This window comes from Agrilus planipennis, unplaced genomic scaffold, assembly GCF_000699045.2.
Source record: "Agrilus planipennis isolate EAB-ADULT unplaced genomic scaffold, Apla_2.0 scaffold162, whole genome shotgun sequence".
Classification (NCBI taxonomy): domain Eukaryota; kingdom Metazoa; phylum Arthropoda; class Insecta; order Coleoptera; family Buprestidae; genus Agrilus; species Agrilus planipennis.
The window spans coordinates 328,457-341,871 of record NW_020438904.1 but is presented as its reverse complement, the minus strand read 5'-3'; the positions used below and the strand labels follow the sequence as shown (position 1 = coordinate 341,871).

Genomic DNA, 13,415 nt, shown 5'->3' with positions numbered 1-13,415 from the left:
GTAATATCCGCTAAAATGAATGGAACCCTTAGTTAAACTGAATGAAATTGATTAATTGTAAACGAACCTTTGCTGCCAAAAATTCATAAAAATCTTGTTTTAGGTTTTTTACGTACATTTTAGATATTTTTATAAAATATTCATTAACCTCGATACTAAACGTCAAAAATAACCGCGACTGTGTAGTTCTAATGTTCAACCCTCTGGTACACGCCTCACTGCGAACATGAAATTTGGCGTTGATGAAAAATTCAAAATTTTTAAAAATTTTCTTTTTCAAAATTAAATTTTTCTTATTCGCCACGGTACGGCTTAACTGTTGGTCGTGGAGCTATGACTTTTTTATTTTAGTATTATTTAACAGGTGGGGCTTTTATCAATTTACTTAACTGTAATTAGTGATTTTATTATATTCCTTTAAGTTATTTGATAATCACACCATTTGGCTTCTTATACTTAGACAAAATAAAAGAGCAGGATACTGACAAATAGTTTTTTATTAAAAATAAAATGTCATTCTAAACATAATTAATAATAATAATCAGATAATTCATTCTTAAATATAATTAGTTAAATTAAATTTTACAAAAAGATATAAAATAAAATTGCAAACAGGATAAGTTACTGATAAAGGCACTTAAACTAAACATTGTATATTCTATGTAATATGTAAAACTGGGTATTTTGTTTTGGAGGGGTAATTTTTCGATTTGGGACTACGTCTGGCTTTCGTTCGGGCTTTCGTAGCTTTAGGGGTCTTTCTCTTTCCCTTTTTCTTTCTGGATTTAAAACAAACGAAGGCATGTGTTATATAATACGTTTAAACAAAAAGAGATGGTCGGAATTAAACAAATTAAATAATACACCACCCGAAAACTTACCGGGTATATTTAGCCCTCTTAACTGACGCAACAGTCGGCGTTTCGCTTGGTCGTTGTCTTTTCCTACTTTCGTTTTGTAATTGTTTAATTTTCGCGTCGTACGTTTTGCAAACTTCCATAAACTTTTCGCCATACTTGTCGAATAAGTTTTCAGTAACGTGTTCGATTTTCATAAAGTCCTCTTTGGTTGTCGGAATTTTTTCGGCCATTTCTTTTATCGCCGTCAGGTTCATGATTGCGGATAGCCTGCTCCCTTGTTCCGCAGCTAGTTTTTGACAAACGTCTAACAGTCCCTCGTGGCATTCTTGTTTAAGTCTACGCGTAACATTCAGGGGTAGTTCCGGGTTTTTCTCTGCGTCGTCGTCGTCCTTATTTTCAAAACATTCCAAATGGCTCGGCAATGTCAGAGAAGAGGGCCCTTTGTATACCGGTAGCATGATTTTTGCTGTTAAAAAATGTTTACTAACATTAAATGAATTCTCTAATCAAAAATAGAATAGGTAATTAAAAAGTAGGCATTATTTTAAATCAGAAAAACAAACATGTACATTCATGTATACTCACTCCCGAAGGGTTTTTCATCCTTAACTCTAACGTAGCAAATTGGGAATTTTCCAGTTCCTGGTGCCACCTCTTCAACGATTTCCTTCTGAACAAGTTCTTGTAAAATCCTGTAAATGTCCGCTAATGGTATTTCTTTCCCTTGTCCATACAAGGCATGCGCTTTACTAAATTGCTTGTCTTCGGGGGTTTTGTACACCCCTTTGTACACGTTCGAAATTTCCATCAAGGTCCATTTGTAATCGATGAACGTCAAATACTTAATTATCTTCACTAAATCTTGGGCTTCTCGGGTGAAATCTTTCATTGTCGAGTCTCTTTGGTAGTTTAAGCAATTGTCGCAGATTGCCTGATGATTATTTATACAGTCTTTACGGTCGAATGGCTCGTCTAAATGTCTCAGTAGTAAAAATCGTCGACAGTCGATGTTATTTTCACAAAAGACTTGAACCTGGGCCAGATTGTTTAAACTACCTAAAAGAGTTGTTGGTCTTGACATCTGGGCTAGAAAAGTACAAAATACAGTTAATTTAAAAATCTATTTCCGGGTGAGAAGTTATAGGTATCATATTTGAAAAAGAAGTTTATTTCACCATGGGGATCTTCTAAACCGTAAGAGACAGTAAATGCTGAAAAACTGCAATCAGAATGTGATCATTGTCTTTCAATTGTTCAAATTACCTATAACTAAAACATTTTATCTTCTTCATTAGGCAACTTTTCCTTCATTAAACCATCACTGGTTTAAGAGATCTACATGATGAACTATAGTTTCAAGGGTACTTTTAGTTATTACAAAAATTAACTCGTTAATTAATTACTCAATTTTATGAACCCTCCTATCCTCCGAACGTCATAGGAATTATAGAATAAAAAGGAATAAGCAGGTTGGCCGTCTCTCCCTGCTCTTCCAGATTCTTGATAATACGCTTCCACAGACGAAGGTATTACGTGATGGATTACGAAACGTACGTCCGGTTTATCAACCCCTAATCCAAAAGCTATTGTTGCAACAATAATTTTAACTTTGTTTTGCATCCATTCTGTTTGTTTCTTTTGGCGAACGCTCGATACCATCCCTGTAATTATTTTACAAGTTTTTAAAATTTCTGCATAATATTTTAACTGAGCACTACAGACCTGCATGATACGCCTCTGCCTTTAAATTAACGCTATTTAACTGCTCCGCTACTTGTTCACAATCGTTTCGCGAAAAACAGTAAATTATTCCACTCTTATTTTGAAAATTTTTATAAATAATATCAGCGATATCCTGCACCACCGTTTTTGGATTTTTATGGAGTATATGGTACTTAATATTCGGCCTGTTTCCACTTCTGGTAAAACACTTAACATTCCTTAATGCTAATGTTAGAATCACATCATTTCTGACCGATTTCGTTGCCGTTGCAGTCAAACACATTATGGGAACTTCTGGATAAAAATTTCTTAATTCGCTTAGTTGTTTATAATGTGGTCTAAAATCGTGGCCCCATTGGCTCACACAGTGAGCCTCATCTATTACAAAACGAGCTATTTTTCCTCTTTGATAGAGACCGTTTAGAATATTTTTCATGTTCATTGAACACAGTCGTTCTGGAGTCAAATATAACAGCTTTATAGGTGGCTCTTTTTCCTGTAAGTTACTCAAAACTAACGACTCATCGTAATTTTTTGTCAATTCAGGGCACAAATGTGCTGTGGGAACCTGTCAATGATAATTTTTTTTTACAAAAATTCACACTGACCATCAGGTAAACTTTTACACAAACATAATTTTTATCAACTTACACCTAACGCATTTAATTTATCGGATTGATCAGACACCAGAGCTCTGAGGGGTGAAATTATAATAGTTACTCCGGGAGTTAAAATGGCTGGTAATTGATAGCAAAGACTTTTTCCACCCCCAGTTGGCATTAAAACAAAACAGTCTTCCTGGGACAGAGTAGCATTTATAATTTCTTCTTGTGACGGTCTGAAAGATTGTATTCCAAACATTGTATGTAATGAATCATGTAGAGCATCAGTATGAGGGTAAACCTTTTGAAATTCGGCTGAAATTAATTAATTTTAGTTGACTCTTTTAATAGGGGAAAAACTTTTCACGTAGCATTCATTCCATTGTGGTAAAAGTTACAAATCCTTAGTCGTTCAGTATAATTAATGTATAATACATTACATAAATGAAAATTTCATAGCTTGCATTAGGTATAGAATATTAGGAATATTTACCACAGCAGGAATTTATATGCGTTGGAAAGTTATTTTTATTATTACCTGTACAATCTTTAAGTGTTTCATTCAAAACTAATTTGGGAAAGTTATTATAAAACTGAGTTTTTGGATTTAACTCAGTTTGAGAAATTTTTTCTTCTATTTCAAAATCATTTTCAAAAAGCGACATATCGACTTCTTCAATTTCGCTTTTATAACTGCAACTTGCCTGAGCTTCATTTAATGTTGTATTTATCAGCAATTTGCTTGAACCGATTGATTTCACTGTATCATTACTGTTTATTAATTGCGTTGAACAATCAAATTTGTTAGGTTTAATTGAGGAAATTTTACAATTAGTTTGATTACTTGCTAATGAATCTCCACATTGATTTTTATGTTGGTCAGAGCTGGAATTCTTAAATGTAAATTTAGATGGGGTTGAACTATTGGTTTTAATTGAATTACTTTCAGTCGCTGTATTTGTTTTATTTAAAAATTGTTGGCTGCTATCATTTTTACATTTTTTTGGACTTAGAGACTTAGTGGTTGAAGAATTGTTATCGGTTTTCTCTTGAGAATTGTCCATCTTAATTTGCGAAAGTAACGGTAGTGATACGAAGTCTTCTAACTGTAATTCGTTTACTGATGTCCTTGCACTTTCTTGATTCTGAGTTACTAGACTACTGTTTACATTTTGAGTATCGTTAATAAAACATTTATTAGAATTTTGAGTCGTTGGTGAAAGTTTCACATTGAACTTCTCTAAAGAACGCTTGTATTTATCATGGTATGTTTTTCTAAATTTTCTGCTTAGTTGTTTGAATTTCACATATTCTGTGTATTCAAATGAACGGATATTTTCTAGCAAACTCTCGGGAATTTTATTAAAATATTTAATTTGATTTTCCAGAACGCGAACGTATACTTGCACAAATTCAAGGGCTTTTTGAATATTTTCTGGCTTATCCATCGTGCTTACAATTACTAATTCACAAAATATACAGTTAATTCATTAATTATTACACAAAATACACCCTTTTTCTTACAGAAAAACACTTTTTTTACTTAATTTTAAAGTGCAGTAATTGCAGATTTTTTGAGGTTATGTAAGATTGAAAGAAAGTTCCTAGTAGTTCGTTTGTCCTATTTGGTGCCCTATATTTACATTATACATTTAGCCCCAGTCATTTTTAACTTCGATTAATTATCTAAATTAATTAAATACTAACATTTAATTGTAATAGCAGAAAAAATTAAATGAAAAGCGGTTGGCTTCAATTTGAATATTTTTTTTTAGTAATTAATCACACAGTGAGGAGGAGACAGTATAGTTTTCAAGCAGATTAAACTTTATCTAATCATGAAATTTACATCATTTTTTTTTAATATCAACTTCCTCAGGTTTTAAATAAACTGAAAATTAATTAAACAATAATGCAGTATATTAAGTAAAATAATTTATTTTAAAATGCATAAGAATTACATAAAACTTTTTTTTCCTTATAAAAATTGCTAAACTTATAAATTACATCTTGGAATTACATGAATAACACTTTTAATTTTCTACATGAACACATTTACACACAAAACAAAACATTATTTAAACAAATTCTATAAAACAATTGCAGTTAATGCATCCAAAAATCTCGTACGATCTTTTATATGTAAATCGACATCTGAAAAACACAGAAATGAAACAATTACAAAAAATAGAATAAATATAAAAGAACGTATACTTACACGACGTATCGAAATAATTCGCAAAAGTATCACAGTTTATGTTACTAGCAATTTGTTGAAATGCCTCCCCGAATAAGCTAAAAATGAAATTAATTAGTAGTAAATAAAAAAGTGCAGAAATTAATTAAAAAAGTACTTTTTGGTCGAATCCTCGCACAATGGGGGAACTCCTAACAAAATACAAGTTCCTTTATCTGCATCACTAGGGGCAGAGACTAACAACGGTAGAGATTGGGCCTTTCGATTTGACGAAGTCGATACATAGGCTTTGAGTAAAAATTGAGCCAACATAAACAAAATATTCGGTTGAGAGAGCAATTGCCAACCAGTTGAACCCTCTTGAATGATGTAGTACAAAAACGGGCCTGCTGATATCACCCTTTTCATATCTAATGCATTTTGTACGGTTTTGAATAGGGTTGTAATAATATTTTTCGCCCTTTCAAGAGCCGAGTGTAGTACTTCTTTTTTTGTCCGCGAAAGACAGTCGAGGGCCAAATGGAAACATTCTTGTGGATTTTTATCAGATGACTGTAAATATAATTAATTAGTCATAAAATTACTATACAAGTGTCATATTCAAGCAGATTTCCTCTAAAACTACGTGTTTTAATTCTCATGATATATGTATATATAGAAAGATAGAGGAAGTACACTTGACTTGGACACCCTGTACATTACAATTAATTACCGAAGCATCCAAAATTGCTATTAGGGCGTAAACGTAATCGGAAGCGGTAAATTTATTTCGATAGCCATACGATAACGTAAACGTGCTGTAGATAATGTCTGTCAGTCCATACTTTTCAGAAAATTTTTCCAATTTACTTAAAAACTCTTGACGCAAGTCCAAGTCCATCGACGAGAAATTTTGTTTGCTCTGAACCAACGGAAGTCTAGACAAATATTAAATGTTAGATCAATGAATATCTGAAAAATAAATCATTTTTTTACCCCATATCGACCAGCAGCTCATGTAATTTCATCTCTCCTTTTATTGACCACAATTTCAATTTGCAAGCGGTGTACGTAGAATATTTTAAACTACTTTCGACGGTCCAGTGTCTGTAAAGGGCAAGTCTCAAGTCTTTTTCGAATTCAATTTTAGTTGATGTGGCGAGATTGTTGTCTGCAGTTCGGTTTCGTAATCGATTAGCGTGAGATTGTAAAGTTCCCGTTTCTAACACGTAATTTGAGTCTTCTATTTTACCAAGAACTTCCTGTTCCGCGAGAGCTACTATAGCATACCACAAGAAATCCATGTCATCTTTACTTAGCTTCCAGGCCAAATTAAACATTGTAATCGCGCTCTGAAATTAAATGTACATAATACACAATACAGGCATTTATTGTAACATAACAAGTCTTACTGGGTAGGCATAATAAGTGTACTGTGCATATTTACGTAGAATTTCCTCCCTATTCTGTTCCCAAATTCGTTTTTCGCGTCTTCGTATAATACGTTCTTCTAATCTTTGCCTTTTAACTGCTCTATCCTCCACTTCATCACTATCTTCTTTTTCTGATTCATGTTCTTCGTTCTCCGACTAAACTAAATTAGGGATAACAGTTGCAATAGCGACCACTTACTCACCTCATCATCCTCTGTAAAAATATCGTGAAACTTGGGTACATTTACATCTGATTCTTGACTACATAATAACCGCACTTGATTATCACTGTAAATATTGTACACGTCTGTCGGTCTGTGGGCATCGAGAATAAAAAACAAAACGTCTTCTTCGGGTTCAAGACACTCTAGAATGTCTACTGTGCCCCCACAATTTATTAAAACGAAATATTTAACATCATCGCAATTTTCATGATAAACCCTTTTTAGATCATCGGTATTTTTAACCACTTCTAACGTATAAACACAATACTCCTGCTTTAATAAGGGCTGTAGTATTTTACAAGTACAAATTGAATCAATGTCGTAGTTTGCTATCAGTAATATCCGCTAAAATGAATGGAACCCTTAGTTAAACTGAATGAAATTGATTAATTGTAAACGAACCTTTGCTGCCAAAAATTCATAAAAATCTTGTTTTAGGTTTTTTACGTACATTTTAGATATTTTTATAAAATATTCATTAACCTCGATACTAAACGTCAAAAATAACCGCGACTGTGTAGTTCTAATGTTCAACCCTCTGGTACACTAGAACTTATTAGAAGTTGGTGCATTTTAACTAAAAGAGTTTGTGATTTCGTCTAACAGATGTCGCATTTTAAATTTGAATTTATACCATACAAAGAAAATACTTTTTAAGACTTGTAGTGATTACAAAGTATAGAAAAGGGTTTTAGTAATCGGAAAAAAAGAGTTTTGGAGGTGCCTTAGTTATTACGGTATGAAAACGAATTTTGGAAAATTGAGAACTATAATTTGCTTCCTGATTAAACGATAATTTGTCCACAAACTGTTTATAACGTCTTTCAAGTTAAATTTTTCACTAATGAAGGTTGTAGTATCAAGCATTAACATTTATAGATAATTAAAATAACAATACATTGCATTATTTTTATCAATCTAAACGTTTCTTCTTCCTGCTTGTGCTTGGTATAGACATACTGTCATCTTCATCGATGCTTTCATTTTCGCAGCGATATCTACTTTCATTTCGGTTTATACAGTTTGGACAATTTTGATGTTTAACAAGAAATTTTCTTATACAAACTTTGTGAAATTCTTCTTTACAAATATCGCAAATGTGACCCTAAAATAATGGAGTGTGTTGTTAAAAGATATCTTGAAAAAATCGGTAAAACTTACAGAAAACACCAAGTCTGAACACAAATAGCACTTTTTTATGTAGTCCTTATAATATTGATGGAAGAATGGAATAAGCTCGACGATGCTCCTACTCCCTAAATGAATATTTTTCTCAATTTTGATAAAGTAGCCCATACTAAGCCACTTTTCTAAAACATTTTCTGCATCATCAGCTTTTAATGAAATAGCATCTGATTTTGATAAATTTAAACAGATGTGGTATGGAATTTTCTGTCCTTCAGTTGTAATTATTTCTTTAATAATAATTTGGAAATATAGTAGCTCTGAAGGAGTGAAAGCCCTTAATCGTCTTGTTAGATTGTCACTACTTGTGTTTATTAATATCACGTTGTCCTCATTAGTTAAGTCACATTTTGCAGTAACAATACGGAGTTCTTGCTTACATATTTTTTCGTTAATTGTATGAATTAACTGTTCAAGGGATTTCGATTTGTGATTTTTTTCACCTAAAAGTTAGTGAAAAACCTTGATTAGAAAATTTTTATTACAGGAAAACGTAAACCTATTAAACCTGGGATACTTTTGTAGACTTCAGAAGCTTCTTCAAGAGAAATATAACTGTTTTCAAGCATATATTGGATAAAATATCTGTGTTCGTTAGTAAACATTTTGAAGTTTAATTTGTAGGTTAGAAATTGTTGATGTCTCTTCTTTATTATTCTGTTTATGTACCAATACAGAGTAGTTTCATTTAGCCATCGGGTTTGTAAAAATGAAATAATGAATTTTAAAAACAAGATCTTTATAGCTGATAATGAGATTATCCTCCACTTTATTATTACTTTTATTTGTGTATTTTAACTTCATTCCAAATTTGAAAATCATATTGCATTCCTACATATGTTTTTATTTACTAAATAATATTCTTTTTGTTTTAGCATTCAGAACATCTTTCCCATGAAAGAAAATTCCTTACAAGTCGCATGAAATTCTTATGGACTACGCTGTAGACTTATAAAGGTAGGATTTTAATTTATTTATTTACTTAAACAGTCATACAACTTATGCAAAATTAATTTATATATTATTCATTGAACATTATGTAATAACTAATAACTGAAATACAAGACAAGTTATGAAAGATTTAGAAGAAGTTTAAAACTTTATTTGTTTATTATTTACTATTATCAAGTCTCTTTTTTATTGACAGCAGGGACTTGGAGTCTACTACAGGACCTCTACAGTACTAGAGAGATATCAACCACCATTAGCTCACTTTTCCAAACCCCAGGAGGATACCATCAATGAGGAGACCACCTTCGTGAAGGTAGGAATAATTTTATTCCTTTTTTAAAATTTCCTTCCAATTATCTGTTATATTAAAACACTAATTATAACATATCATTCTATTAATATGTTCTTTCTTTTGATTTACTTTAAGACATTCTTTCAGAACTGAAATTTCTTTCTTGACTATCTTTTCTAACATATTTCCTTTCTTTGTATTAAAAATTGTTTGAAAAATTAAATTTAAAGGAACTTTTTAAATAGGTATGCAACACATCATACAGTTCAACATTAGAAGGCTGATACTAACCACCTAAACTACTTTACCTAGTGCTGATAGCACTCATAATTTCTTTTCTATATAATATTAACACATTATTCATAACTAAATTTCTATTTATTACATATACTTCTTGCATTTTTTTCATTTTTATTAACATTATGTCTTTTTTACCATCAGCAGGTCCTTGAAGTCTACTACAGGACCTTTGCAGTACTAGAGAGATATCAATCACCATGGGATCACTATTACCGACCCTAGGAGGATACCAGCAATGAAGAGACCACCTTCGTGAAGGTAGGATTTAATTTATTCATTTTTTAACACTTCTTTCTATTTATCTGCTTTATTAAAACTTTAATTATAACTTACCTTTCTATTAATACGTTCATTCTTTTGATTTACTTTAAAACTTTCTTTCATAACTCAAATTTCTTTCTTGATTATCTTTTCTAACACATTAGCTTTCTTTTAATTTACTTTAACAGTTGATTTAACTAATTTAAAAGCTTTTTTTTTTAATTAACACTAGTTCTTTCCCCCTATCAGTCACTGTGAGCTAGAAACTGTTAGCACCATTGCTTCGAGTGGTCGAAATTCACTTTTGTGAACAATTTGTTTAATCACATTCTTTGTATTAAAAATTGTTTGAAAAATTAAATTTAAAAGAATTTTTAAATAGGTATGCAACACATCATACACTTCAACATTAGAAGGCTGATACTAACCACCTAAACTACTTTACCTAGTGCTGATAGCACTCATAATTTCTTTTCTATATAATATTAACACATTATTCATAACTAAATTTCTATTTATTACATATACTTCTTGCATTTTTTTCATTTTTATTAACATTATGTCTTTTTTACTGACAGCAGGTACTTGAATTCTACTACGGGACCTCTGCAGTAGTGGAGAGATATCAACCACCATGGGATCACTATTACCAACCCCAGGAGGATACCAGCAATGAACAGACCACCTTTGTGAAGGTAGGATTTATTTTATTCCTTTTTAACACTTCTTTCTATTTATCTGCTTTATTAAAACATTAATTATAACTTACCTTTCTATAAATATGTTCATTCTTTTGATTTAACTTAAATTTCTTTCTTGACTATCTCTTCTAACACATTTTCTTTCTTTTTATTTACTTTAACAGTTGATTTAATTAATTTTAAAACTTTTCTTAATTTTAATCTACATTAACATTTTATTCAGAACTTAATTTATATTTATTACTTATATTTCTTGTATTTTTTTCATTTTTATTAACGTTATGTATTTTTTACCATCAGCAGGTCCTTGAAGTCTACTACAGGACCTCTGCAGTAGTGGAGAGATATCAACCACCATGGGATCACTATTACCGATCCCAGGAGGATACCAGCAATGAAGAGACCACCTTTGTGAAGGTAGGATTTAATTTATTCCTTTCTTAACACTTCTTTCTATTTATCTGCCTTATTAAAACATTAATTATAACTTACCTTTCTATAAATATGTTCATTCTTTTGATTTACATTAAGACTTTCTTTCATAACTCAAATTTCTTTCTTGACTATCTTTTCTAACACATTTTCATTCTTTTTATCTACTTTAACAGTTGATTTATCTAATTTTAATACTTTTCTTACTTTTAATTTACATTAACACTTTATTCAAAACTTAATTTCTATTTATTACTTAGTTTTATCATATCTTTTTCATTTTTATTAACGTTATGTCTTTTTTACCATCAGCAGGTACTTGAAGCCTACTACGAGGACTTTCTCTAGTACAAGAGGATATCAACTACGACGAGATCACTATCACCAACCCCAGGAGAATACCAGCCATCATGAGACCATCTTCATCAGGGTAGGTAGCTTCTTTATCATTTATTTAACTTTCTCATTCTTATTAACTTTAACGCTTTAATTAGAACTCTCTTTATTAGTATTTACAAATCTTTTAATTCTTTTACTAACATTATGGAATTGTTTACAGGCAACGGGATTCGACGGCCACTACACAACATAGGGGACATCTACCACCGTGGGTTTGTCCATGACCAACCTCGGAAGAATCAGCCATCGGAGATCATCATGGTAGGTACTTTTTCTATTTATTTTAACTTTTCTTTAACTTTTTCCTTCTTATTATCTATAAAACTTATTTCTTTTACTAACTTTACTACTTTTTTTACAGGCAGCGAGGACTTCAGGACTCTGCAGCAGGTTCATCGTGGGATCATCGGTCGTCGTGAACAACGGGGGACCACTTCTAACGGGGGCGAATCCCTCCCAACGGTAAGAGCCATCGTCCAATGGCTGGAATCATCTTCCAACGGTAAGAAGTCCCTTCCAACATCGACGATCACCATTCATAGGTAAGACTTATCCCTCCGCGAACAGTAGCACCTTCAAGTTGCTTGAAGGTGGTCCTATCCGCGGAAGTAAGGTACTTGTACCTTATCTTCTGCAGATATGGCCATCAACGAGCAATTTGAAAGTGTTTCTGTTGGCGTAGGAATAAGTCAAGCCTCTGAACGGCGATCTAGTTGTTGTAAGGGACTTCTAACCGCTTGGAAGATGTTCCTGGTCATTGGATGGCGGCTGTTACTACTTGGGAGGAATTCAACCCTGCTAGAAATGGTCCCCCGCGCGAGGGGAGGGGACCCGTATCCCCGACTCACCGCGCGCGGACAGGGGAGCCGTCCCCCACCGGCGTCGAATAACAAAAACACTCGATATAGGGATGCACCAGCCAAAAAATACAAAATTGTTAAAATAAAAACTTTATTCATTTATTATATTTTTTATTTATAATACACCCCCCCGTCCTTCCGTACCCGCCCCGCCCGGCCCCTCCCCCCGCTGCGTGCTCCGGGAGGCCCGGAGCACGCGTTCGCGCCCGCGTCCGCGCCCCCGCCCCCGCCCAAGGTGCGGGATTCGAAGTCTTCCGGGTGCGAAGACTCCGGGGTTGGAAGACGTCGATATTCCAGAGGAGTCCCATGTGCGAAGACGTCGAATTTCAAAGACTTTGAAGTTTAAAGATCCCGGGGATTAAAGATTTCGAAATTAGAAAGACTGTGAAGTTAGAAGGTTCGAAATAAGAAGGTTTCGCCTTCAAAGTTTCTCGAGTTCGAAAATTCCGAAGTCAGAAAACGCCAAAAGAACTTTGGCGTTTTCCAACCCCGGAGTTTTTGAACCCCAGAGACCCCGAAGTACGAAGACTTCTTATTTCGAAGTCTTCAAACCCCGCAGACTTACCAATTTCTAGGTCTTCGCACCCCGAGCTCTTCAAACTTCGAAGTCTTCGAAGTTCGAAGTCCTCTTACGTGGGGCTCCTGGAATATCGATGTCTTCTAACCTCGGTGTCTTCGGACCTCGTGGACTTCGGACCCCGCTGCTGGCCCAATCCCTCGATGTCCAACGAGTCCTAGTGGTCCTGATGCTCTGCGTGACTTCCCATCCACATTGGATTGTTCGATGTTCCATCCCCGGGACTTGGGTAGGCTCTGGTTGATGTCCTGACTTAGCTGTTCATCTCCTTGGAGTTGGGCATTGCGTTGACGGGAGGTTTTATCTGAAAAAAATTAAATAAATAAAAAAACTCAAAAAGAATAGTGAAGTTAACTTAAAAATAAAATAAACTAAACAATGTTAGTAAATGCAGTTATAAATTGAAAGGAAGGAAGGTTAAAAATTAGAGAAAAGACTAA

The 13,415-nt window shown here is 33.3% G+C and overlaps 3 protein-coding genes and 1 long non-coding RNA gene across 10 annotated transcripts in view; 1 reads left to right on the top strand and 3 right to left on the bottom strand.

Annotated features, from left to right (window-relative positions):
* The window catches only part of LOC108739659, a 19,845-nt gene extending 7,349 nt beyond the window's left edge, over positions 1–12,496 (top strand). For 2 of the 7 annotated variants that reach the window (XR_001938211.1, XR_003230890.1), the window contains exons 2-9: positions 9,078–9,159; positions 9,350–9,466; positions 9,887–10,003; positions 10,585–10,701; positions 11,008–11,124; positions 11,452–11,569; positions 11,699–11,799; positions 11,900–12,496. This is a non-coding gene — a long non-coding RNA (uncharacterized LOC108739659). Of the gene's footprint in view, positions 1–8,989; positions 9,160–9,349; positions 9,467–9,886; positions 10,004–10,584; positions 10,702–11,007; positions 11,125–11,451; positions 11,570–11,698; positions 11,800–11,899 lie in introns of those variants that run through there. The other 5 variants (XR_003230891.1, XR_001938215.1, XR_001938214.1 and 2 more) reach the window with 5 other exon arrangements.
* LOC108739655 (ATP-dependent DNA helicase Q1-like) lies at positions 550–4,755 on the bottom strand. The gene is made up of 7 exons (XM_018473657.2): positions 3,723–4,755; positions 3,234–3,499; positions 2,583–3,150; positions 2,264–2,521; positions 1,446–1,946; positions 882–1,326; positions 550–779 (listed from the first exon to the last, which is right to left on the bottom strand). Exons 1-7 carry the CDS (start codon positions 4,630–4,632, stop codon positions 659–661), a joined length of 3,069 nt encoding a protein of 1,022 aa, XP_018329159.1. The 5' UTR covers positions 4,633–4,755; the 3' UTR covers positions 550–658.
* LOC108739656 (cell division control protein 45 homolog) lies at positions 5,152–7,523 on the bottom strand. The gene is made up of 8 exons (XM_018473658.1): positions 7,420–7,523; positions 6,997–7,362; positions 6,773–6,949; positions 6,357–6,712; positions 6,094–6,298; positions 5,539–5,933; positions 5,403–5,479; positions 5,152–5,338 (listed from the first exon to the last, which is right to left on the bottom strand). The coding sequence occupies exons 1-8, from the start codon at positions 7,468–7,470 to the stop codon at positions 5,274–5,276; spliced, it is 1,692 nt and encodes a 563-aa protein (XP_018329160.1). The 5' UTR covers positions 7,471–7,523; the 3' UTR covers positions 5,152–5,273.
* On the bottom strand, positions 7,872–8,828 carry LOC108739658 (non-structural maintenance of chromosomes element 1 homolog). Its single transcript, XM_018473659.2, has 3 exons — positions 8,711–8,828; positions 8,179–8,645; positions 7,872–8,122 (listed from the first exon to the last, which is right to left on the bottom strand). Exons 1-3 carry the CDS (start codon positions 8,805–8,807, stop codon positions 7,931–7,933), a joined length of 756 nt encoding a protein of 251 aa, XP_018329161.1. The 5' UTR covers positions 8,808–8,828; the 3' UTR covers positions 7,872–7,930.
* Positions 12,497–13,415: the final 919 nt, after the last annotated feature.

Excerpts from the sequence above, each read along its gene's own strand:
- LOC108739656 (XM_018473658.1), bottom strand. The coding sequence starts at position 7,470 with ATGTACGTAAAAAACCTAAAACAAGATTTTTATGAATTTTTGGCAGCA. Across the intron at positions 7,363-7,419 it reads ATGAATTTTTGGCAGCAAAG|CGGATATTACTGATAGCAAA; the intron begins GTTCGTTTACAA and ends CATTCATTTTAG. Across the intron at positions 5,480-5,538 it reads TGCGAGGATTCGACCAAAAA|CTTATTCGGGGAGGCATTTC; the intron begins GTACTTTTTTAA and ends TTTCATTTTTAG.
- LOC108739655 (XM_018473657.2), bottom strand. The coding sequence starts at position 4,632 with ATGGATAAGCCAGAAAATATTCAAAAAGCCCTTGAATTTGTGCAAGTA. Across the intron at positions 3,500-3,722 it reads AACACTTAAAGATTGTACAG|CCGAATTTCAAAAGGTTTAC; the intron begins GTAATAATAAAA and ends AATTAATTTCAG. Across the intron at positions 1,327-1,445 it reads GGATGAAAAACCCTTCGGGA|CAAAAATCATGCTACCGGTA; the intron begins GTGAGTATACAT and ends ATTTTTTAACAG.
- LOC108739658 (XM_018473659.2), bottom strand. The coding sequence starts at position 8,807 with ATGTTTACTAACGAACACAGATATTTTATCCAATATATGCTTGAAAAC. Across the intron at positions 8,646-8,710 it reads AGTCTACAAAAGTATCCCAG|GTGAAAAAAATCACAAATCG; the intron begins GTTTAATAGGTT and ends ACTAACTTTTAG. Across the intron at positions 8,123-8,178 it reads GTTCAGACTTGGTGTTTTCT|GGTCACATTTGCGATATTTG; the intron begins GTAAGTTTTACC and ends CCATTATTTTAG.